This window comes from Physella acuta, unplaced genomic scaffold (genome assembly GCF_028476545.2).
Source record: "Physella acuta isolate Inbredline_101_S28 unplaced genomic scaffold, ASM2847654v3 ptg000379l, whole genome shotgun sequence".
In the NCBI taxonomy this organism is placed as follows: Eukaryota; Metazoa; Mollusca; class Gastropoda; family Physidae; genus Physella; species Physella acuta.
In genome coordinates this window covers 41,963-68,333 of record NW_026731898.1, presented here as the reverse complement: position 1 = coordinate 68,333, position 26,371 = coordinate 41,963, and the positions used below count along the sequence as shown (strand labels likewise).

The window sequence follows — 26,371 nt, the reverse complement described above, 5'->3', positions numbered from 1 at the left end:
CTCTGTACACGAGAACGTTAAAAAATATGATATAGTCCTACTTCTTAACAGTACGACTAAATTATTCTAACTTCAGGGATTCCTTTCTGTTATACAAAAAAAAAAATAATTAAGACACGGAAAAAGAAATAAAAGCCACCCAACCCTAAGGACAGTAAAACATTTTTGCCAAACCTAGTCCCAACACGATAGGAAAGAATGGGAAGAACTTAAGAGATGGCAAACCTCCCAGTAGGAAAAAAATTTATTGTCAGAGTACCTTCTAGAAAGAGATGTAAAGACTTCAGCGCTGAGCAACGTTAGACTGTGAACAGAGATTGTAGGCGGGTTATTTTGATTGGGGGTGGGGGCGGGGGGACTGCGTGGGTGGTGGGTGTGGTGGATGGACAGGCTAACTTAACCTAACCTAAAGTAAACACACCCAGAGCTACTGTAGCGAAACTCAAGAATCGAAAGTTGTGTGAGGGAAAAAAATAGTTTCAAGTGAATCTGGAGTTAAAGTACGTTCATGTCCTAGTAGTTTGGTGACAGTAGGCCCCACTAGAGTTGAACGGTTCTCACACTGGTCATAGCTGGCTCCCATTCATATTTCAGGTAAGCTGGCTTATTATTTTGAAGTAAGAATTAATTCTATTTAAGGCCAATACAACCTTCAATTATTTATACCAGAAGTATATCAAAAAATTAAAACGACATCTACTACAAGTAAAATATCAGAAATAAAAAACTAAAATTAAACTTGGTATTAATGGTATGTTGGATTTTAGTTTTTCGAGAATCCTTATCTTGCGTGTTTCTAGTATTAAATCTTAAAGACGAATGAAATAGTGTGGTATAGAACAAAATACAATGTTCAGGGTACTGGGAATACAGTCAGAAGACGATTTAATGTACACGAACTCTATAGGAATACATGTAGTACTAGCTAGAGTATCTAGTTCATGGGGGAGGGGGGGGGCTGCACATGTAGCATTAGCTTTAAATCTAGCACGGTTAGTACTAGCACAGTAAACACTATCTACATTATAAACAAAATTATATATATATATATATATATATATATATATATATATATATATATATATATATATATATATATTATATAGCTATATCTAGGATATGTAGCACATGTAGTAAGTAGCACACGTAGCATTAGCTAGACTAACAAGGACGTCCTACAGTCACAAATACGAAAGGATATCCAAACGCTCTACCATTCGACCACACCGTCCCTTGAATGAATAAGTCACTTTTATAAATGCTGAATAGGTTCACTAATACAAACATCTAGATGCTAGACTATGATCTTGCATTCCCTTACATTAGTTTTTTGTCTATATCAGAGGCTGCTGTTCTAAAAACGGTTGAGTGTTTTCATCTGTTTCCTTTTATCCCTCAAGAAAAAAATATGCAGGATTTTCCTTGGCATATTTTACAGATTGCGTATCTTCTGCTCCAGACAAAATAGTTTTAGCAATTTTTAGGTATATTTTTTTTTAATGTCGTCAGTGTGCTGTGTTTATGGCAATCAGTGAGTAATTACGTAATTATAGTTCAAAGTGTTTTGTTTGGATATTATGCTTTGGTTAAAATAGTTCACATAGTTCATGATACTGGATTCACTTTTTATTTTATTCTCTTAAAGCGAGCACTGTGAAAACGGCATTTAATAAAACAGTCCCGCCATAACGGTCTCTCCCTAAAAAGCCCGGAAAAACGACCCTGATTAATCTGCCCCCGAATAAAAATAGGCCCAAAAATTTATAATCCGAAAAAATGGCTTCAGACACACACACAAAACGCCGACATAAGGGTCCGCGACAATTTAGCTCCAACAAAAAAGTCCCCGATATATATTGCAAATTTGTAACAAATTAATAATTCGCTGTTAAACTTTATTTTTCCAACACGATGGGGATTATACTCCGCAAAGCATAAGCTGTCGTCTTTAAATGACATCACGCTTATGCGGAAAATCTCCCCCACCTCTCTGGCCTCCTCATGTCACGTGACTTACTTAACCTCACCCTCTTTACTTCTTGTGGAGCGAATTGGTCTACTCATCACATTAAAACACACAAAAATGTCTTAAAGAAAAAACTGAAACAATTTGTTTCACCTTTTTCACCACTCCCCTCAGATCAGCGCGCCCCCAGTCCCTTTTAATACCCACAACCCCACACAACCACAAATCATTACCTACTCCAATCATTACCTCCCAACTACACACTCCAATTATCACCTCCTACATTCCCCGGTCAATCATTACCTCCCCATTATCCTTCAATCATTACCTCCCCACTTTCTTTTAAGCTTTTCTAGTATTATTTTATCCTCTACAAAAGATAATTTAATACACGCAAAAAGGCATGTTAACTCCCGTCCCTATTTTATTTTATGATGCTAATTAATAACATTTAGATACAACCTTCCCCTCCCCAAACATGCCTACTCTCTCTGCACCCCTCCCACCTTCTACTGTTAAAGCATTAGATAAATTAATACCACAGATAAGATTTTTTTTTTAATTGTGGGATAAAGATCATTTTACATTTAACAACAAAGTGTAAGCCAGGGGTGTCGATTCGTCTAGTTATTATAAACAGCAGACTTGTTTTCATAAGGAATAAAGAAAGCGTTATACAATATCCCTTAACACCAATCTTACCTTACAAAACTATAAAACCAACCATTACCCATATGACATAATATAACAGGTTACATTATCTTTATTTTACCTACCTGCCCCGTGTGTTTCATAATATATTTGATCTTCAAGAATAAAAAACAAATTTAAAAAACGTCTAAGGGTTGTAATCGAGAAATTTAAAAATGGTTATATTGATCTCCCTGAAGGCAGTTTTTTTTTGTTGACTAGCAAGAGTTACTTTTACTGACTAGCAAGTGTCGTTTTTGTTGACTAGCAAAAGTTACTTTTGTTGACTAACAATAGACCCAGTATTGAGGTGAGAGTAAGTAAAGTAGGGAAAGTTTCCTATTCAGACCTAACGATCCATAGGGCAGATAAAGTAGAGTTCACATATTTCTTAACCTCCACTGTCCTGACTGTAAGTGGTGAAACTAGATTAAATATATCACCGTATCTACGTCATCCGGCTGGACGCATAAGTCATTTGGCTGGCCTTACATGTGTCAGGTAGGTGTAGACGCCAGTGCGGTGACGTCACATTCCACGTCATATGCTACATGTTTTGTTTAATCCAATATCTTCTTTAAACACTAAATGTAGTCTCACCAGTAAAAAAAAGATGAAAGATAAGAACATTTCAAATTAGATATTTGGTAATTTTGGTATGGGTATAGAGGGCACGTGTAATGATTTACTGGAATGAGTTTACGTGGAAGGGGGGGGGGGGGTTGGGCATTTGGTAAATATGTGCGATAACAGATGCCGAGTTGTGTATACATTCGGCTACACATGCGGGAGGTCATTTCTGGACAATGAACAAGTTTTCATTATTTCATGTATTTTTTAATGCTTTGGTTTAATTTTTGTTTGTATTGTTAATCAGCGTAAGATGTTTACAATTTTTCACATAACCCCCCCCCCCCCCTCGCCCCACCCCGGTCATGTTGTGCAGAAGTCCATGGTGCACTCATTAGGATGTACAACAAGATTTAACTATCTACCCATAATTTACCCATCCACCCTAGTGTACATACCCACTCTAGATTTACCTATCCACCATAGAATAACTTTCCACGCAAACGTATCTATCTACCCTAGGTTTACCTTTCCACCCAAGACGTATCTATCCGACATAGATTTACCTCTAGGTCTACATATCCGCCCTAGATTTTCCTACCTGGAATTCCTATGTCCCAGGTACAGACCATTTACATCCACGTCACACCCTGCTCGTCAAAGGTAAATCAATACCTGCTCCGTTCATTCAATGCTCACTAATCTACATACAGCATCATTTGCTTCGTCTTGCGCAAGACACAGAAACTGTATTAAATGTTAGTGTTTTAAAAAAAAATAATGTTACCAGATGTTATCAAGTTTCTTGGCCAAGCTGGGTACAAAGCTGGGTAAAAAAACAGTAACACAATCTACATAGGGTGTATACAAGGGAAGGTGGTGAGATTTATAGACAGAAATTTTGCACACGAAGGTGGAAAAATATTTTTGCTGAGAACGTGTATACTGACTCATACTATCAAGGGTTAGCTAGATACCAGAGGTTTATTAGGTGAGTACTTATTTATCAACTCTTGCCTTAGGCAGGGCCAATTTAATATACTAATGTATTTACTCATTAATACTTTGGATTCCTCATAAAGAAACACACCTTCAAAATTAGAGAACGCTTTTTACTATTGACTTAGCTAACTAAAATTACATTAAAAAATATTCTACTTGATTCGCTATGAAATCTTTAAGTGCTACATTTTGAAAGGAAATCGTTAAGTTCTACATTTTGAAAGGAAATCGTTAAGTTCTACATTTTGAAAGGAAATCGTTACGTTCTACATTTTGAAAAGAAACAGTTTCACGAAAATTGATAATATTAAAAAAAATATTTTCGTCCTTGCCAAGGTAATAGTTTTGTATTTCGATCCGAAATTTTCATAAATAAAACAATCGCAGTAATTGATTGTATATTTCCACCCACAGACCACCATGGTGTTTGAGCTACTATCGGATGTTGGAACCACAACATGGCTGGCCGTCCTGCTCGTCTTGGTCCTGTCCTGGTACTGGACGGCCAGCCAATCAAAAAACCTCCCACCGTCACCTGGGATAGCTTTACCTTTCATCGGACACATGTATCTGCTGGAGAAGAATCCCAGAAAACAGTTCGAACGGTGGGTCAAGCGGTTCGGTCCGGCGTTCAGCTTGAGGTTTGGGATGAACCAAGTCGTGGTGCTCAACACGTACGACGTGCTGAAAGAGGCGCTGGTCAAGCAAGGTGACCACTTCTCTGACCGGCCAACAACGGGATTTGTCGCGGCCAATCTATCCTTTCACTCCAAGGGCGTTATTTTTTCATCAGGCGCCAACTGGAAAGAACAGAGAACGACATCACTTGCCATTTTGAGAACATTTGGCATGGGGAAGAATATTTTGGCTGATAAAATCTCTTTTGAGGTTTCTAAATACATTGAAGCACTTTCTGAAAGTGGAGGAAAACCTACGGACATCAGGACTCTCACCAACATCAGCTTCTCAAATGTCATTTGTTCAATTATTTTTGGGAAAAGAATGAAATTTAACGATCCAAAGTTAATTGATTTGATAAAATGTTTAAACTCAGCAATCGCTTCTATTTCCTGTATCTCTCTATTCAATTTCCTACCGGCTTTACCGTTTTTTGCCCTTTGACTATTTTAAAGTCTGAAATGCTTATTACAAAGTTAACCGCGAACCAGAATGTCCGCTGAAAATGATAGATGAAATTAAAAACACTCCAAACACTGAAAATTGCATCGATGAATCTAGAACAAGTCGGGGTGAACCATGCTCCCATCATTCAGAACAGATCCAGACTTAAATACCTGACAGCGTTTATCATGGAAACACAACGTGCAATAAAGTCTCATCCACTTCTGCAATCAGGATGCAACTGTAGCCGGGTACACCATCCCCAAGGGGACACAAGTCTTGCCTTACCTGGACGCCGTCCTGATGGATGTAAAAATCTGGGGCGTAACTTCCGTCCAGAGCGTTTTCTTGACGATCAAGGCAACATCCAAAACAGAGGAACTCATTCCTTTCTCCTTGGCCGACGTGTTTGTTTAGGGGAATCTTTAGCCAAGATGGAACTGTTTCTGTACTTATCTTCCTTGTTTTATCGTCTTGAAATCCTTCCAGCTAAAGATAACTCCATCCCACCAATGAAAGAAACATTTGGCGTGGTTGTTTCCCCTCCACCTTTTAAAATCCGCCTCGTGGAAAGACAACTTTTAACATCGATGGTGGAGAGGGGGAGACACCATGTATCACCTTACCTGGTGCTAAACGATCATATGACACCATTGAAGTTTAGCATACAATAATATTTTAACATAACAAAAATAAAATAAGCATAAAAATTACAAATTCTTTATTAATGATAATATAAGATCGTATTACAGTTAGAGACAAAAATACATCAGCACTATAAATACATTGTTGACAGCGATACAAAGCTGCTAGACAAAAACATAAAACGTAAGACCATATTTTTTAAACATCTTTCACCTAACTTTATTATTCTCAACCATACGGACATACAGACACAAATTTATAAATGCCAATGCTCCTTTTCATTTTTAACGAAAAAACTCCTAATTAATAATCAATACTTTCATCTTGATTTGCGACAAATATTTGCTGACTAATATTTACTTAGGGTGACAAAAAGATACACATTTTTCCCCTGCGTGTTTATTATGTTGGAATTTAAGATTTTAAAAAAAATGTATTTTACATCAGATATTTGCAAAAACAAGAGTGATTTTTGGTATGTTCATGTTTGTTAGTGTTCGGAATTTCAATTACATATTTAACTGACAAGATTGTTACGTTCATGCGAGTTTGACTGACAATTTTATTTAATTGATACATGTTTTGCTGAATAACTTTGTTACAGTTAAACGTGTTTTGCCAATAATTTTGTTAAATTAATATGTCTGTAACATATATTTTTGCTTTCTAGAATAGTGTTGTCGGTGTAAAAAAAATGTTAATACTCTTTTTTTTTTAAAACAAAAACGTATCTTAAATTAAACAAAGAATCTATAACATGACGCCTCGTGAATATGTAAACAAAATGTATACATTTCAGGTAAATAAATACAATTTAATCTCAAAAATGAAATCTATTATAGATGGAATATTATATTCTACAAAACAAATGGAAGAGGGGGGAGTAGCAAATGACGTCTTGTTTTCTTGGACGATTTTTTATTTCTTACACACCCACCCAACCCCCTCCTCCCCCCTTCCCGTCTTCCGCAATGTCATCCATCGCAATAAATGTCAAAATAAATTCTAAAATTCTAATATGCTAAAGTGTGACGTTACACTTTCTGAAATCTAGACCCCCCCCATCACACTCCACCCCGTGTTACACCTCCTCTCGGAATCTAACGCCCTATCCTTAACAGTGTGCTGTCATTTCAAGACTCGCCCTAGGTAAGGATGATACATCATATTCTTCTATAAGCCAGATCATATACTCTGAACTGGTACACTATTTTTTCTATCTACCCGAGGTGGGAAAGTAGAACACACAGTGTAACCCGGAAGACCAGGGTTTGAATCCCGTTCTTGAGTCTACGCAGCTCTTATGAGTACCCAACTCAAGTCATTAAAATTGGTTTAAAGATAATGGTGACGACACTATGTTTACGATTTACTAATACATATGAACAAAAACTCTATATGTTCTACTGGTCTTCAGGTACGAATGTGTGTTTTATTGGGCAACATTTTGAGCAAAGATCAGGAACTGACGGTCCAGCGAAACATTAATCCTCTGCTCATAAACAGAATAAACCAAATACACTATACCTACAACATAAATGTGTGCTTTTATTTATCAAAACAAAACTTTGTTTATAATAAAAACATAAAGTATAGCCGTAAAAAAACAGGCCTCTACTGGTGTTGAAAACACACTATCGAAAACTCTAAAATTACTGACACTCTAATTTAAGAGCTCGATAATGCCATTAATGCCATTAATTTATTAAGAGATTTTTCATATTATTGTTAAGGAGATCTAAATATAAATCGAGGTTAAATGTAAACAGGCAGTTAATGAATAAAACTATTCTGCATAATATTTGTATAACTTTGACATTTTAAGTTTTTTAATAAGTTATTGTGTTTCTGAATGTATCTTTTCACAACTTAATTATTTATAGCTAACCTTTAAAAGCAGGCTGAGCTAGAAGTGGGGGCAGGAACTGAGTGTGGTTGGTGAGTTGGGGAAACAGTTTATTTCCATATGTAATATTAAAATATATGTTTGGAGCGAATATTTTATGAGGCATTTTGTTGGAAGTCATTTTGTCATAAGCCAATATGCTGTGAGCTAATATGTCGAGGGCCGTCTTGAAGAAGGCCAGTATATCCCAATCCAATTTTCAGAAGCCTTTTTTACGCTAGCCTTCCTGTCAGTAAGCCGCATGTCTGGAGTCATTATGTAATGAGCCCAATTGCTGGTACCTGTTTTAACGGAAGCAAACATGTCAAAGGTATTTGTAATGAGTAAAGTTGTCGCAGGTCCTTTTTTATTGATCGTTTTTTGTGGAGACAATTTATAATAAGGCTGTTTCTTTAGTGCCCCTGAATTTTCACTCACAATAAAAAGGAAAAAAGATTATTAAATATTATTTTTATTTGAAAAGATTATCTATTAAAAAATAGTTTTTTATAGCGAATATATTTTGAAAAAAAATAGTATAAATAAGTAAACTTAATAACTTTACAATACAAAAGACTGTCGGTGATTGACCCAGTTAACACAGACAAGGACATTACAAAGTTAACTTTCCTGGCTACAAATTTTACCACGTAGACATACATTACTTTGAAACTCTCATAACCCCCCACAAAAAACAGAGAAGAAAATATCTTCTCGCATTTTAAATATTAGTAATCAGATGTAAAAAAAAGAAAGGAAAATTACTTTTTATCAAATATTGCTATTTCCATGGATAAATACATGAGTGTTGTGTAAGTAGAATTTACATAATATTATTTTACATCAGCTAATTATTGAGAGTGTGGTGATGTTTAAGTAATTTTTTATTGATAAATATCTCTATGTCTCTATAGTGGATATATATTGATCGTTGACAACGTATATAATACGAAATAGTATTATTTCACAGACTACTTGCCTCTAAGTATTGTTCCTATTTTAAGATTGTTCTATGCTTTCCGTGTATATGATTTCGTTCTCTTTAAAAAGTATCTTTGTATAGTATTGTTGTTTCATAGGGTGTATAGCTAATAAGCAGTCTTCTAAAAAATGTTTACACTTTAAATATCTTTGTATTGTGATGGTAGGGTACAGTTTTTATAGACCAAACAATGTTCTAAAAATAAAAACAAAACCACATATTAACTTTAACAAAACAACATATCCCTGCCCGTCACCAGTGCAGGGGTATGTGCTGCAAACAAACATCTCCCAGAGTTTTTTGTCTTGTGCCATCTTCTCAATTAGACTCCTGGTGAAGTCCATCTTTGTTGTTTTAGCCTTTATGTCCTTAATGTTACTTGGTCAACCGTTGTTTTGTTGGGTTTTTTTTGCGTATTCCTTGGGGACAGAATTTTCTAAAAAAATGTCTGTTTGGCATTTATATAACAGTTCAGTTTTACAGTTCATAATTTTTTTTATGATTTAGGTAGTCAAATATTTATTTTTTCACGTCGGCTTGTCTTTCTACGCAGCGGATTTCATAAGGTGGAGGGGAGACAACCACGCCAAATGTTTCTTTCATCGGTGGGATGGAGTTATCTTTAGCTGGAAGGATTTCAAATCGCTGGAACAAGGAAGATAAGTACAGAAAAAGTTCCATCTTGGCTAAAGATTCGCCTAAACAGATTCGCCGACCGATGGAGAAAGGAATGAGTTCCTCTCTGTTTTTGATGTTTCCTTGTTCGTCAAGAAAACGCTCTGGACGGAAGTTACGTGGGTCGCCCCAGATTTTTTCATCCATCAGGACGGCGTCCAGGTTAGGCAAGATTTGCGTCCCCTTGGGGATTGTGTATCCGGCTACAGTTGCATCTTGATTGCAGAAGTGGATGAGACTATATGGCACAATACTGGCAATACGTTGTGTTTCCATGATAAACGCTGTTAGGTATTTTAGTTTCGGTCTATCTTGTATAGTCGGAGCGCGGTTCACTCCGACTTGTTCTAAAATCTCCTGGTAGATTTTTTTCTGAACTTCTGGATTATGGAGCACAAACAACAAGCTCCACAAGATGGTGGTGCTGGTTGTCTCCGTACCTGCGGCAAACAGGTTGTCAATAACTCGAGCTAAATTAGTCTCGTCCAGTAAAGTGGATTCACCACGCTTTTCTTTATCTTTCATTTCGCTAATATAAGCGGCGATGAAATTTTCACTGTTGGTTGAGTCGTGTTTAATTTCATCAATCATTTTCTGCGCGAAAATTTGAGTTGCACTTAAGTTAGCAATCAGCTGCTTCGATTTCAAAGGGTCAAACGGCAAAAGCCTTAATGCTGGTATAAAATGAAGTAGCGATGTACCCGAAACAGAACTTACTGTTAGATTTAAGGCATTTATCAGTTCAATGAACTTTGGATCATCGAACTCATACCTCTTGCCAAAAATTATTGAACAAATTATATTCGAGACGCTGACGTTGGTCAGAGTCCTGATGTCTGTAGGTTTTCCTCCACTTTCAGAAAGTGCTTCAATGTATTTAGAAACCTCCACAGAGATCTTCTCAGCCAAAATATTTTTCCCCATGCCGAAGGTTCTCAAAATGGCAAGTGATGCGGTTCTCTGTTCTTTCCAGTTGGCGCCGGATGAAAAAATAACACCCTTGGTATGGTCGGGTATGTTTGCCGCGGCAAAGCCGTTCGTTGGCCGGTCAGAGAAGTGGTCACCTTGCTTGACCAGCGCCTCTTTCAGCACGTCGTACGTGTTGAGCACCACGACCTGGTTCATCCCAAACCTCAAGCTGAACGCCGGACCGAACCGCTTGACCCACCGTTCGAACTGTTTTCTGGGATTCTTCTCCAGCAGATACATGTGTCCGATGAAAGGTAAAGCTATCCCAGGTGACGGTGGGAGGTTTTTTGATTGGCTGGCCGTCCAGTACCAGGACAGGACCAAGACGAATAAGACGGCCAGCCATGTGGTGGTTCCAACATCCGATAGTAGCTCAAACACCATGGTGGTCTGTGGGTGGAAATATTAAGTCAATTATTTCCCTCGTTTAAATTTTTTTTTATGGAATTAAATCGTAAATTACTTTATTTTTGGACTTTTTAACATTTGTGTATGTATTTAATGTATTATCTTATGTGCAATTAAAATTTGTTGTACATTATTTTTATTGTATGCTTTTTTTTTTTCCATAAAATAAATTTGTTTTATTTGAGTATCCAGTGCGCCCTTCGCACATTACTGCGATTTGAGAAGAAAGAGAACTTATGGACATTCTTTATGATAATATTAAATTTAAACTGTTTCATCTATTGAAAATCTCTATTTATTTTCAAATGAAAAACATTTCAAAAATTTTAAATTTATTTCTTCCAGATCACCCAATCACATGCTGGTGCCAGTGTGAGAAGTGCGGACTAATCGCATCCTACACCTGAAACATTTTGTTTTTGCGGGGGGGGGGGGGGTTACTCTACGCGTTACCGTTTGTGTTTTAGTTTCTTGGCCGCTCTTTTCTCGAATTCGAATTATTTAAATAAAAACCAAAGCGGTATTATATTTTTTGTATCTTAGTTGTTGTAGCGTAGTGTTTTCTACATTAAAAACCGTACGCCACACAGTGTTCTGTGTGAAAACCTTCAGTGTATGCTTGTTATTTTCCCCAATTGTGAGGTACAACACCCTTCAGCGACCACTTACGTGAAGTTGCGAGGCGCTTTTGTGAGCCACAGGTTAGATTAATGCCAAAAAGCTGCTCAGCATCACTCTGACTAAACTAGCCCCTTTATTTATTAGAAATAGACTAAAACAAGGCAACTCATTACAAGAAATAACTCTGAAAGTTTCTATGAAACTACAGCTGAATTCCATGCATGTTTTTTGGTCTTGTTATATTCGAAATGTACACACTGCTGTAAAGTGGACCACATTTCACCATTCAGTCCGGCATTTTGTAAACTAGGCGATAGTTTTTTAGCTCCCCTTAAAATACACACTGTGCGATCTTTAAGCAAGGGGACCTTTACTTTACAAATAGTTAAATGAAAATCTATATACATAAAAAGCAATGTATATGTGTGTGTGTGTGTATTTGTCTTTATGCATTACTACACCTTTCAACTATCACCGTGAACCTTTTTGAAGCTGTTGAGAATACACATGGGAAAATTTCTATGAAGAAAAAAAATTAAATTCACAAGGGTGACGCCCGGCAGGGCGCGATTTGATTTTTCTCTATAAGCGGTGTATAAATATAAAAGTCGATTGCGGTTTGACACCGTTCATCCAATCGCCCTCAAAATTTGGGGAGTTGATTAGAACACTCCAGGTGAGATTTCCGTCCCAAAATCTTTTTTATTTTTGCAAGAGCGGCGCCTCGGGAGGGTGTGATTCTTCTCTATAGACGGTATATTAAAAAGATGAGAGTCCCCGGTCTTTTCCGTAAGCGCTATGGAGCCTACGTTCGTTTTAAACAGCGAGATAGACTTGGATAAGATTGGGCGTTATAGTTGTTCGCTAAACATAATCAGGCACGTCCCCCGGTGCCCCGGCATGGTCGGATTTTAAACCCCGGGCTATCCTGTGAGCGACATGGCACCTACGTTCCTTTTAAATATTGTGAAATACTATGCATAATATTGGGCGTTATAGTCGTTCACTAAGCATAATCTGGCACGTCCGCCGTCTCTTTTAAACATGAATCAAGCGCAGGCATTGTTTACATTTAAACAAAGTCACGCGTTTAAGAATATGGGATTGGTAAAGCATTGATGAAACTCTCCTAATATATTTCTTCAGATTTTTTTTGTCTTTTATACATTGCTACATCTTTCATCTGATCGCCCTGAAACTTTGAGAAGTTGTTAAGGATTATCTTCAGGAGGTTTCTGGGAAAAATAAAATTCAATTTCGCATGAGCGGCGCCCAGGCAGGGTTGAACTTAGCGCCTAGGGCTATCCCATGAACGCTATTGCGCCTACGTTAGTTTTAAACAGTGATATAGACTATGAATAAATCGGGCGTTTAGTCGTTCATTAAATTGAATCAGAGATTTGTTTCCTGGCGCCCGACACGTTGCAATTTGGCGCCGCAGGCTATCCCAGGTTTTGATAGAATATGGATAAGAAGTAGTATTATAGTCGTTCACTAAACTGAATCAGGCACGGGGTGGGCACGTTAGTATTATTATATCGGTGACACACCTTAGTGAATTTATTTATATATATATATATATATATATATATATATATATATATATATATATATATATATATATATATATATATATACAGAGAGAGAGAGAGATGCGAGAAGGGAGAGTCAACCCAGTGTCCGAATGAAAAACGGGCTGTCGGCTGCAATGCACAACACACATACTCCGATAGGCCTACCCCATGCTGCATATTCCTACTGAGTCATACATTTGTCATGTTGAAGAGGGCGTGGGGAGTTGTAAAGAGTTGTTTTCATGGACTTTTGTGGTAGGTTAGTTTGGTTTAGCGCTAAGTTCTGAACATTTAAAGATATTTGCATAACACTATTATAAAAAATGAAAACCAAGCTGTATGCACGTTTCTAAACAGAACATAATATTAAATACCTAAATCGATTTATTTAATTAAATAATAAGGTAAAAAATGCAGTTATTTATTAGTATTTCTTGTGTACATTTTTATTTATTTTTATTTTGCCCCTTTTTGAGAAAATGTATTTCCTGTGTTGTGTGCGTCGTCAGCAATGAATAAAATAAGGAATAACTTGTTTCTTCACATTCTCGAAATGGAAAATCTTCTTTAACTTGAGTTTCAAAAATTAAATTAAATTCATACTTAAATTGGCTATCAATGCAAGAATTTATTCAAACTTGTGTCTTTTTTTTTTAAATTTTTGTTGTTATTAACTTGATTTTCTTTTTCTTTAAACAGGGTCGGGTACCGAAAAAATTAATATAGAATGTATCTTCCTTTAATGTCTAAGATATAAAATTACTCACCTAGTGCATTGGTCTTTAACTGGGAAGTTTCAAATCCCTGCTTGTACACGCTTTCTAGGCGATATTAGTTCTCTTCGTTTGGGAAATTTTTTACACTAACTCACTCCGCCGCCTTTTATATACAAAAATGAAGGTCATGTTATAGTTTTTGAACCTGTTATTTCAACAAATCAACTTGCGATAAAAGGAGTTTAAAAATAATTAAAATTGTGTTACGGTTTTTGCACCTTGCAATGTGTGAAGGTTGTCAAATGAGCTTTCAGTAAATGGACCAGGTACTGTTTCACCTTAGTCATGCAGGGTACGACTTGGTGTTTGGTGAAATCTGGTCTGTGTTTACCAAGGGCGAGGAGATACGCGGCATTGAAACGTAAGCGGATTTCATTGGTGAATCTAGTCATACTTCCTGTTGTGGGGACCATGGAACCCTGACCTACATATCGCTTGGCAAAATGTTAGGGAGGAGGTAGGGGAAAGGGCAGTGGGCAATGCAATACAATTAAATGGGATCAAAAAGTTTTGACACAAAATAAAGCAAAACAAATTAGAGAAATCAAATACTTGAGATGCATAAGTTCTCTCTCTTTCTCTCTCTCTCTCTCTCTCTCGTTGGATATATATATATATATATATATATATATATATATATATATATATATATATATAGGCTATATATATATATATATATATATATATAGCCTATATATATATATATATATATATATATATATATATATATAAATAGTCTGAATTTCTATTAGCATCACTACATGATTTATACGATTAGGCGACCTGTAAAACGGGGCAGTGATACTTATTGAATCGTCATTTAAACTACTCAAATGGTGTTTATGTGATCTGAATCGCCCTAAGATCACTATAGTGTCTTCGTTGTTTTCTTTTTAAAGAGCGCTTTACGTGAGTGCTACGGTGGGCAACAACAATCGATGACTGAACCGACATAGCCCGGTGCCTTGGAGCCCCTGAAGTAGCTTGATCGGTGGCTCCGTCCAGCGCATCCTGACACTCTTTTAAGTGTTAGAGGAGGAATGTTGTACCTCAACCATGTGAAAGGTAATCAAATTATACTACACTGTAAATCTGCTTTTAATTTCTGATGTAATATGCACCAGTAATTGCAACAAAGATAGCAATAGGTGTGCACAGAAAACGAGGTCACGCTTTAAAAAAAACATCATTAGTAACAATTGAATGTTATCAATCATTTATCCTTGAATTTCTTTTCTTTCGAGGTCGCAGGAGCAAGCAAAAGGGTGCGCTTGTATATATATATATATATATATATATATATATATATATATATATATATATATATATATATATATATATATATATATATATATATATATATATATATATATATACCCCGGGCCATTTATCTAGGTGAGACAACTCCAAAATCATACAACTACTGCCTCGCAGGATCTTCTTGGTTTGGACAAAGAATATGGAAGCAAATCCAAAAGGAGAAACATACTTAATTGTGCTAGAAGAAAATCCCTTTAAAATCTAAAATTAAGAATGAAAAAGAAGAAAGAAAGTAGTAGAAATAGTGATTGGATTGGAGTTAAGGAAAAAAATCATAATAAATGTTTTAATAACAAGCTTTTTTTTGTAATAATGCACTTAAAAAAAAAGAAAATAAATTATACACTACCATTTGAATAACTATAAAGAAAAGCGTGAGTCACTTTAGTACCTATTGGATACCTTTACTAATATTAAGGAAGAGACCCACGCTTTACTTTATAGTTATTTAAATAGTAGTGTATAAATTTCTTTTCTACTTTCTAGTGCATTATTACATAAAAACATGTTATTAAAAAGTTTTTTATGATATTTTTTTCAGTACTTTAAAAATTTTAAATTTACAATAGAATAGCATGACTAAAAACCATTGCGCACCTAATGAACGTGATGACGCGTGTATAATAGTGCGAAATAATTGGGTAAGACTGCCTATTAATTTGGTTAAAAATTTTAATTAATTCATAAAACAATTATTACGCAACCAATTACGTCAAATTTAATGTCATATTTCATTGTCTTTATATCTTCACCCACGTAATAACTATAAATCGAATATATCAGTTAGAAGTGCCCGAACTTTCACTTGGGCGACAGAGGAAGTCAGTTAAATAAAAGCTTGTACAAAAAATCATTTAAAAAACGTTTTAATAACGAGCTTTTATATACTAATGCACTAAAAATTAGAAAATAAATAAGTTTCTTTAAATATACAGTAATACACCACTATTTAAATAATCATAATGAAAAGCGTGGGTCTCTTTATTATCTATTAGATATCTTTACCAATATTTACGAGACCCACGCTTTTCTTTATATTTATTTAAATAGTAGTGTATTACTATATATTTAAAGAAACTCATTTATTTTCTACTTTTAAGTGCATTAGTTTATAAGAACTTGTTATAAAAATGTTTTTTTTATAATTTTTTCCATACTTTAAATTTTTAATGCAATACAGTTGCATGACTAAAAACCATTGCGCACCTAATAAACGTTATGACGCATGTATAATATTGCGGAATAGTTTGATGAGACAGACTACTAATTTGGACACAATTTTAATTAATTCATAAAAAATTAATTAGGCAACTTATTAAGTCAAATTTAATGTCATGTTCATTGGCTTCATGTCTTGACCCACGTACCAAATACAAACCGTATCTGTCAGTTAGAAGTACCCGTAATTTCGCTCGGGAGTTTTGATCTTGCCTGACTACAGACAGAGACAGTGATTTAAAAAAAGATTGTAAAATGATAGTGATTGGAAAGCAGAAGAGGAGGTAGCAATTGGAGTTGATTTGCGGTATTTTTACATAATGTTTGTGCTCAATTTGTAGTTGCCATTTTGTCAGGATTTATCTCGTCGGATACTAATCCGTCGGGATAAAGTTAGATAAAAACCAGTTAGGCGTGAGCATATATGTCTTCAGCCTTTTAAGGGTAGGCACCACGGATAGAATTTTTTTTTTAATTTAACACATTTCTGGGTATTTAATAAGTACATATGTTAGTAGTTGTTAAACTATTGACAAAAATAATATGTGGCCGTCAATAGCAGTACTGGTTGCCATGGGAACCGCGAAAAGGTGTGAAAACTAACACCTTTTCAAATCGCTAAGGCTTTGTTCCCATAAGCAATTTTGTAAAGCGGATGAAACATTTAGATTTACGAAACCAAACTATACATTTCTACGTTTGTTCATTGCGATAGCTTGTACTCAATTTTTATTACAAATTTTTACGTAAATTTAAGTACAAAAATTAGGGGGTGGTATAACATAAGTATTGATATTTTCTAAAGTATTGTCGTAAACTTAATGTACAAACGTAGTTTTGTAGATGGTATAATGCTAAATGCATGTGGAATGTTTCAGTGCTGTAAGACTAAGGGTTCCAAAGCCTTAGCGATTTGAATGTTGAATTTTGAGTAAAAATGCAAAGTTGAGAAAACGTGAAAAGAAAGGCAGAAAAAGGCACTGTGCGTTTCCTCTTATAGCAAACAGAAAATGACTTCTTGTTATGTGTGGAAGAACCATTTGGCTAATAAAATACGCGTTGATTCATGTTGTAGTTTTAGATAGATTTTTCTGCGTAAGCAGAAAATATGCATACAACAGAAAATAAATTAATGACTGTTAAGTCTTAAACATCCTATCATTTGATTGTTATTCTCAGAACAGCTATCATCAAACCAGATTAAGTTTTGTTTGTTAGCCGGTCTTCTCACGTCAATAGAATGTCTATTGTAGCTTACACAAGTTTATTGCCTTATGATAATAGCCTACTACACAACGCTGGGTACAACGCTTGAGGTTAGACACGCCCCTTCACCCCACCCCACCGCTGGATAGTGCGTGAAGAACCGATGAGCCATAGATTACCAATGTTCATTCAACCGTGAATAACATGTCTGTGTAGATAGGGTCGAGTACAAGGCCTAAGTGAATGCTATCAACTATCCCATCTAGTATTTCCATTCGTTGCTAGCAAACCCTGTACGGAGAGATGGGCGGGCATACACATTAACACATGTGTCGTATACAGTCCGGTGTAAAGCCTGATGAACGCGTTCAAGCCTATCACAGCATGCCGTAACAAGATTATAAAACAGCCGTTGGTTGAATGGCGAGAAGGGGATGAGAAGGATAAAGGGGATGGACTTAGTACATTCTTCAAACTGATAGACATGTCCATGACGCATTGTTTCAGCTTAGTATAATAAAGCGTACGAAACAGTGTTTAATAGTGTTCCAGTGACAATCAACAGAACATTTGTTGGTAAAGTTTCAATTATTAAACTTAATGTTGTTCTATAACTTTAAAACAACAAATAGAAGAGTATACGCTAATGATGTAAACAAACAAGACAGGTGATTGTTTTGTTTATCTAGAAACAAGATGGCTGCCTTGCACACGTGGTTAGTTGCAACCTATCGCAGATTATTTTGATTTACTGTACTATTGTATGATTGGTCAAACGTATCAATGAATCTCTTCCCATTCATAATTTTTACGCACATGCCCATATATGGACTTTGACATCAAATTTTACTTGGTAGAAAACAACGTTTATCCCACTTATTTGTAGAACAAAAGAAAAAGTCACTACACCAGCGGGTACACGAGTGCTTGGCCCTTAGATTGCTGTAAAGTTTATGGTGCCTCGCGGGCAATAAATGATGTAATACCCGCTCGAAGATAGCCGCTGTCCACGTAGTAGTGTGAAAACTTGCCGGGGGGTACCATGTTTCACATGGCAATAAACGGATAACCGTAAGGCGTAGAAGTCCGAAATGTTCGGGTTAGATAGATAAAAGGTATTAGTACCGAATTAAGAAATAAAAATTTTGGGGAGCAAAATTATTTTTTTATCGAAAACATGGGTATCTTGTATCCTTAATTCGATGCATTTATGTCGTAATCCAACCTGTCAGAAGCTTTTTTGTATCGAACAATGATTTCGGGAACCGATATATCAATAGCCCATTTATAGGGAACATTACTGTCTCAAGACAACACGTCTGGGTAGCTTTTTTTGTTGGGAGTCATTTCATCGAGGCTAATATTTCGGGGCTTTTTAACTGGGTCGTTTTTCGGGGGTCGATATGCCGATGCATCCACTTTTTTATTGTACAAACAAGACACAAAATTTGTAAAGAATATTTTTTTTTATTTGAATTTATGCAGCGAATATATTTTACGAATATAAAATAAATAAAAAGTGATTACTTTACACAACAGTTACCGTCAGTGTTTGACCAAGTTAACACAGAAAAAGATATTACAAAGTTAACTGTGCTGTATGTAAACAAACATTAACATAGAAACTCTTATAAACTCATGTGAAAAAAAGAGCAAGTCAATATTAGTAATAAATGTATAAAAAGAAGACAAAAAAAAACAATAATTTTCAAACAGTGCTATAATCATTCAAAAATCCATTAGTGTAAGTAGCATTTACTTGTTTTTTAATTTCTAATAATTATTAAGAGCATGTTAATATATAATAACTACTTTTAATTGATATTTTTCTATGGTTGCATGAAATCATTTTTGCCAACTTGGCAGTATATGATTGTATATTTTTACGAAACTCTATTATTGTAAATTATTGTATGCATGTTTCTGACTTCTACTTTTCTTATTTTGTCATTGTTATACAATTTCAATATCGAAGATTGGTTTTATTTTTTATTTGGATTAAAGTATAATTCATAATTATTAATAATCAGTTTCTAATCTATGGCTACAACTCATGCATTCATATATACATATTGTGAGAATAAGTTTCAATAGTCTATTTAATATTCTTAAAGTAAAAATAAATAAATCTACTTATTCACATTGACATGTCTTTTCACACAACGGATTTCATAAGGTGGAGGGGAGACAACAACGCCAAATGTTTCTTTCATCGGTGGGATGAAGTTATCTTTAGCTGGAAGGATTTCAAAATGCTGGAACAAGGAAGATAAGTACAGAAAAAGTTCCATCTTGGCTAAAGATTCACCTAAACAAACACGTCGACCGATGGAGAAAGGAATGAGTTCCTCTCTGTTTTTTATGTTGCCTTGTTCGTCAAGAAAACGCTCTGGACGGAAGTTACGTGGGTCGCCCCAGATTTTTTCATCCATCAGGACTGCTTCAAGATTGGGAAAGATTTGCGTCCCCTTGGGGATGGTGTACCCGGCTACGGTTGCATCCTGATTGCAGACGTGAACGATGCTAAAAGGCAAAATGCAGGCAATACGTTGTGTTTCCATGATAAACGCTGTCAGGTATTTAAGTCTGGGTCTGTCATGAATGGTCGGAGCTCGGTTCACTCCGACTTGTTCTAGAATCTCCTGGTAGATTTTTTTCTGAACTTCCGGATTATGGAGCACAAACAACAAACTCCACAAGATGGTGGTGCTGGTTGTCTCCGTACCTGCGGCAAACAGGTTGTCAATAACTCGAACTAAATTAGTCTCGTCCAGTAAAGTGGATTCGCCACGCTTTTCTTTTTCTTTCATTTCGTTGATGTAAGCGGCGATAAAATTTTCAGTGTTTGTTGAGTCGTGTTTAATTTCATCAATCATTTTCTTCGCAAAATTCTGGGTTGCACTTAAGTGAGCAATTAGCTGTTTTGACCTGCAAGGGTCAAACGGCAAAAGTCGTAATGCTGGTATAAAGAGGAGTAGAGAGGTACCGGAAAAACAACTTACTGCTTGGTTTAAGGCATTCATCAGTTCAATGAACTTTGGATCATCGAACTCAAATCTCTTGCCAAAAATAATTGAACAAATCACATTCGAGACGCTGATGTTGGTCAGAGTCTTGATGTCTGTAGGTTTTCCTCCACTTTCAGAAAGTGCTTCAATGTATTTAGAAACCTCCACAGAGATCTTCTCAGCCAAGATATTCTTCCCCATGCCGAAACTTCTCAAAATGGCAAGTGATGCGGTTCTCTGTTCTTTCCAGTTAAGAAAAAATAATACCCTTGAGATGGTCGGGCATAGTCGACGCGGCAAAACCATCCGTTGGCCGGTCAGAGAAGTGGTCACCTTGCTTGACCAGCGCCTCTTTCAGCACGTCGTACGTGTTGAGCACCACGACCTGGTTCATCCCAAGCCTCAGGTTGAACGCCGGACCGAACCGCTTGACCCACCGTTCGAACTGTTTTCTGGGATTCGCATCCAACAGATACACGTGGCCGATGAAAGGTAAAGCTATCCCAGGTGACGGTGGGAGGTTTTTTGATTGGCTGGCCGTCCAGTACCAGGACAGGACCAAGACGAGCAGGACGGCCAGCCATGTGGTGGTTCCAACATCCGATAGTAGCTCAAACACCATGGTGGTCTGTGGGTGGAAATATACAATCAATTATTGTGCTTGTTTTATTTGTAAAAATATTTTGAATGGAAATATAAAGTCAGTTATTTCCCTTGTTTTATTTTTTATTGAATTATATAATAAACTAGAGTACCCGTCATCCGTTGGATAACTGTGGGTTTCGGGCGTCATCCATCAAAAAACATCACCTCAGTCACTCAGAGGCGTAGCGACCCTTCCCGGCGCCGGGGGACGATTTTTCGATTTGACCCCCCCCCCCCCCGCAAGATTTCGATTTACAACCCCCCCCCCTTAAGCGTTTGATGTGCACCCCCCCCCCTCTCAAGATATCGATTTGCTTCCCCGCCCCCCTCAAACTTTCGATTTGCACCCCCTCAACCTGCAGTGTCACTTATCGTCACACAAAAAACAGACCCCACATTCAAAAATATATTTTTTATCTTTTAAAAACACAGATAACACCGATTTTGGACTATCCCTTTATATACTGACGTCACAGGTGACCTACTCAACTCTACTTCACCTGCCCAGTGTCCCGACAACATGTTTTTATCGTTTAAAAAAAATTCCAGCCGAGCATGTCTCCGACCACACTTCATATGCTTAGGACAAAGAAACAGATGAACTCTAATTCACCTGCCTGCCCTGTATCCCGCCAAGTTCAGATAGGCAACTTTATGATTCACATCTAAAAAATAAAATAAAAATTTAAAAAAAAAATTTATCATTGACGTTTTGGTCTACAACCTGTGCCACCCGCATGAGAGCCGAATACACTAACAACTTAGCTATTTACTCGTGACGTCACAGATGAATTTTTATACTATACTTTAATACTTTGAGTCTCCTTATGCAACTTGATTTACGCGTATAGATCTAGATCTAAGTCTAGTAGTAGTAACTTTCAAATTAAATTTTATCTTAAATTAGCCAAACAAACATTTATATAAAATAAAGAAGGTCTGAAATTATCTAGATCTAGATTCTACGGCTCGTTTGCTTAAGTCTAGAATCTAGTATTTGCGTAACTCTTGCTAGATCTAGATCTAGAAATTCTAGATCTAGAATCTAGATCTAGATAGATAAATCACAAAGATTTATATAAAGTATTTAAGGACTAAAAATGTATTATGATTATAAAATGGATTGTATTTTTATTTAAGTAATCTTAGGTATTTAATATTTTGTTTGACCTAGATTCTAGATCTAGATCTATAAATAACTTGCTTGGCCATATGATATTTTTAGATCTATAAATAACTTTCTTGCACAGATTGTAGAGCTAGAGAAATTTATTGTAAAACTAAAAGAAAAAGAGAGTTGAAAATTTATATAAGTGTTAGAACGTAATAAAAACAGCAAACGGACGTATTATTAAAGTTATGGCCGACAGAAAATTAGATTTAGAACGCGTTAAACTTTTGAATGGGCCTATGATGGAAGCCGCCATTTTATTGTACAAAAGTAAACAAAAAACTGTGACGTCACTGTTTCGTCGAGTCTAGTTGTTTTTCTAATCTTTAAAAAAATGTGGTTAATCTACCTATGAATAAATCAATAAATTAATTAACGTCTTTAAATAAATTTGTGATTAACAGTCTGTCTGAAAAGACAAATTGTTCTCTACCTACATACTATTTTACAGCTCTCCATAATGAGTAGAACTATTCACAATACTCAATCAGACAAACAAAAAAACAAACAAATAAATATTCAAACATGTAAACAAACTTGAGTTTTAGTAGTATATAGATTGTTTCATTACAAGCTTTTATTTAGTTCATAACGTCAGTTTGATTGTCTGTGAGTTTGTGGCAAATCTTTCAACTCTTTTACATATTTTAGAACCTAAAGCTTTTAGGAAAGAAAGGAATTTTTTTTTATTTTCTTATTTTTAGCTATAATGATTTTTTTTCGACTTTGTGACATGTGTGGATAAACATGTCTTAAATTGTTGCATTTATTTAATTTACTATCATGTGTTTACTTTGTCTCTATAAAATATATTATGTTACCTGAGTATCCATATTAATAACCAGTGCACCCTTCGCACATTACTGCGATTTGAGAAGAAAGAAAATTTAAACTGTGTTATTTATTGAAAATCTCTATTTATTTTCAAATAAAAAATATTTTAAAATATTTTAAAATTATTTATATTTATTTATTTTTTCCAGATGCTTTTGACGTTTGCTGTTGTCAATGTGAGAAGTACAGGCTCTACGAATCATATCCTACAACTAAAACGTTTACTGGTCTAGTTTTTACACCATTGGCCAAATTTCTCAAAATTGAATTATTTTAAAGAAAACCATATAGATACTAAGTGTCTTTTATCTTAGTTATTGATTTCCAGAACCGCCGTTCGGGTGTGGCAAAAAGGGTGGCCGCCTCATGCCCTGCGCTTGAAGGGACCCTGTGCTTAAGCACCGTCATTGTTGTCTGAATTAGCTTGTAAACTTAATAATCTTTGCTAAATTAATTTTGAAAAAAAAATGGTCGAATGCCGAAATTGTTGATTGTTAAATCTATTGCTGTTAGTGAGTTATCCTCTACATTTCAGGGGTCTCCAAACTACGGCCCGCGGGCCGAATGCGGCCCGCGAGGTCCTCTCATCCGGCCCATGGAGATCTTTTTGTCCACGTAAAAAACGTTTGTTGGAGGTGGGTGAGGAACTTTGCCCAGAAAAACCAAAGACATGTCTGGAACTAACTACCCCCCCCCCTCCGAACTGAAATTTGATAGTTAATACGGCCTTCGGACTGAAAAGTTTGGAGACCCTTGCTCTACATGAACGGAGACAGGCCGTAATTCGGTAGAAAGACATGAGTGTCACACCTAGCTGTGTGTAGGACACGGTCGCCTTGCATTTGACCTGAAGTGACAGGAGATGGTTGGAGCGAACTAGCCCCCGACCTGACATGGGGTGTAAATTTGGGAAAACACTAATGGGATACCCTATAGTATTCGGACCGATGAAGATGTTTTTAGTAGACAGTCAGTGACCTAATGAACACTAGTCTTGACTTTTTCGTTGTAGTGCTCGGATATGTTCTTTTCTGGTATAACAAAATTAAAATTCAGTGGCATGCAGGGGTGAGTAAGCGACCACCAACGTATCTAATGAATTCGATATCTGCTTTTGTGGACCACCGATTACATTGATGCCAAACTAGTAGCAGTCATCTAACAAGGTATCCTTTTATTATCAAAACCTAACAAAATGCAACGCAGAATTATACTAACTAAAACTACCACCTCAATTCTTACAAAAAGCCAAAAACAAGTAACGCGGCAACACATATATTTACGAGCAATAAAACAGAGAGTTTTTATGAAACTACATTTGATTTACAAGCACGTTTTTTGGTCTGGTTTTATTCGGTTTCTACACACTGCAATTAAGTGGACCACATTTCAGCATACGATCGGGCTAACACTTAGTAAACAGAGCAATAGTACTTTAGCTGCCCTTAAAATACACAGGTTTGAGCGGTCTTTTAAGAAAAGGGACCTTAACTTTTTATATGTGTGTATACATGTATATATATATATGTATATATATATATATATATATATATATATATATATATATATATATATATATATATATATATATATATATATATATATATATATGTGTGTGTGTGTGTGTGTACAAATATATACATATCTATATATGTATGTATATAAATTATAATATAAAAGTATATAGCCAAACCTGTTTCACGTTGAAAAACGGGCTGTCAGCTGCAATGCACAACACACTTATTCCACTAGGTCCCCCCCCCCACCCCTGTTACACATGGTTTAGTAGGTATTTTGCGCTCGTTTGGGCCAGGTGTAACAACAGTAAATAAAACACAATCCACAAAGAGAATATGTATCATTTACGTGTAATTTTCTTCAACCACAAGAAAAAAAAATATGAAAAGAAAACTGACGAATCACTGTCTTGACATCACGCTAACGTTCTCTGCCCACTCTCGCGATCACATACACTTACCAGCACAGCACTTTCAAGGGGAGGCCAGTATTACCGTGCCTACACATTTTATTTTAGCCTACCACGTCACAACCTATTAAACATCTTCAGCCGTAATCACTCCCTCACCTATGTCCAGAACTCATGCACATTCCTAATGAGTCATACATTTGCGACGTTGAAGAGGGCGTAAGGACTCGAGAAAAGTTGTTTTTCTGAAATTTTGTGGTAGGTAGAGTTTGTTATAGCGTCTAGTTCTACAGATCGAAAATACCACTTGCATACCACTATTATAAATCAAAACCAAACCTTATGCATGTTTATTAAACAGAACATCATATTAAATACCAAAATTTGACATAAATAATTCACTTTAAAACCCAAATTTTCATCGTTATTTGTTGTTTTATTTTTATTTTTTATTTTCGTTATTCAAATACAATACAAGATAATTTTATGTTGCTAATTTGTTTTGATTTTTTTTCTTTTTAGAGGGTTGGGTATCGAAATTATTAATATAGAATTTACCTTATTACACTGTCCTTGAAATAAAAGTACTCAACTAGGACATTCGTCTATAACAACAGTCGCGTTTAAAATCCCTGCTTACACACGCATTCAAGGCGATATTAGTTGCCTCCGTTTGTGAAATTTCTGACAATAACGCACGCCAGCGCCTTTTATATACAAATGTTACAGTTACAGTTACAGTTTTTGAACCAGCTATATCAACAAACATGTTCGCGATAAAAGGAGTTGAGATCCGTGGCTAACGAAACGTAAGCGAGTTTCATTGGTTAACCTAATCGCACTTCCTGTTATGAGGACCAAGGAACCCTGACCTACATGTTGCCCAGTAAAAGATGAGGGACGAGGGAGGTGAGAGTGAGCAATGCAATGCAAATAAATAGAGTTATTAAAAAGAAAAAGTATTTATAGAAATCAAATACTTGAGATGCATGATCTCTCTATCTCTCTCTGTCTCTTTCTCTATGTATATATATCTCTCTATTTATCTCTATCTCTATATCTTACTCACACTCTATCTTGCTGTATATATATATATATATATATATATATATATATATATATATATATATATATATATATATATAGCCTAGACTACC

The 26,371-nt window shown here is 35.8% G+C and overlaps 2 protein-coding genes and 1 pseudogene across 2 annotated transcripts; 1 reads left to right on the top strand and 2 right to left on the bottom strand.

The window, feature by feature from the left end:
- The first annotated feature begins 4,648 nt into the window (after positions 1-4,648).
- LOC131941980 (cytochrome P450 2C70-like) lies at positions 4,649-5,767 on the top strand. The gene is made up of 2 exons (XM_059301619.1): positions 4,649-5,200; positions 5,585-5,767. Exons 1-2 carry the CDS (start codon positions 4,649-4,651, stop codon positions 5,765-5,767), a joined length of 735 nt encoding a protein of 244 aa, XP_059157602.1.
- Positions 5,768-8,378: 2,611 nt separating this feature from the next.
- On the bottom strand, positions 8,379-13,970 carry LOC131941975 (cytochrome P450 2C15-like). Its single transcript, XM_059301613.1, has 2 exons — positions 13,877-13,970; positions 8,379-10,896 (listed from the first exon to the last, which is right to left on the bottom strand). The coding sequence occupies exon 2, from the start codon at positions 10,888-10,890 to the stop codon at positions 9,382-9,384; it is 1,509 nt and encodes a 502-aa protein (XP_059157596.1). The 5' UTR covers positions 10,891-10,896; positions 13,877-13,970; the 3' UTR covers positions 8,379-9,381.
- Positions 13,971-19,118: 5,148 nt separating this feature from the next.
- Positions 19,119-25,890, bottom strand: LOC131941989 (cytochrome P450 2C15-like; annotated as a pseudogene).
- Positions 25,891-26,371: the final 481 nt, after the last annotated feature.

Bases quoted from the DNA above. Each gene is read 5' to 3' on its own strand.
- LOC131941980 (XM_059301619.1), top strand. From the start codon at position 4,649: ATGGTGTTTGAGCTACTATCGGATGTTGGAACCACAACATGGCTGGCC. The intron at 5,201-5,584 runs GTCATTTGTTCA...TTCTGCAATCAG, and splicing joins CCAACATCAGCTTCTCAAAT to GATGCAACTGTAGCCGGGTA.
- LOC131941975 (XM_059301613.1), bottom strand. From the start codon at position 10,890: ATGGTGTTTGAGCTACTATCGGATGTTGGAACCACCACATGGCTGGCC.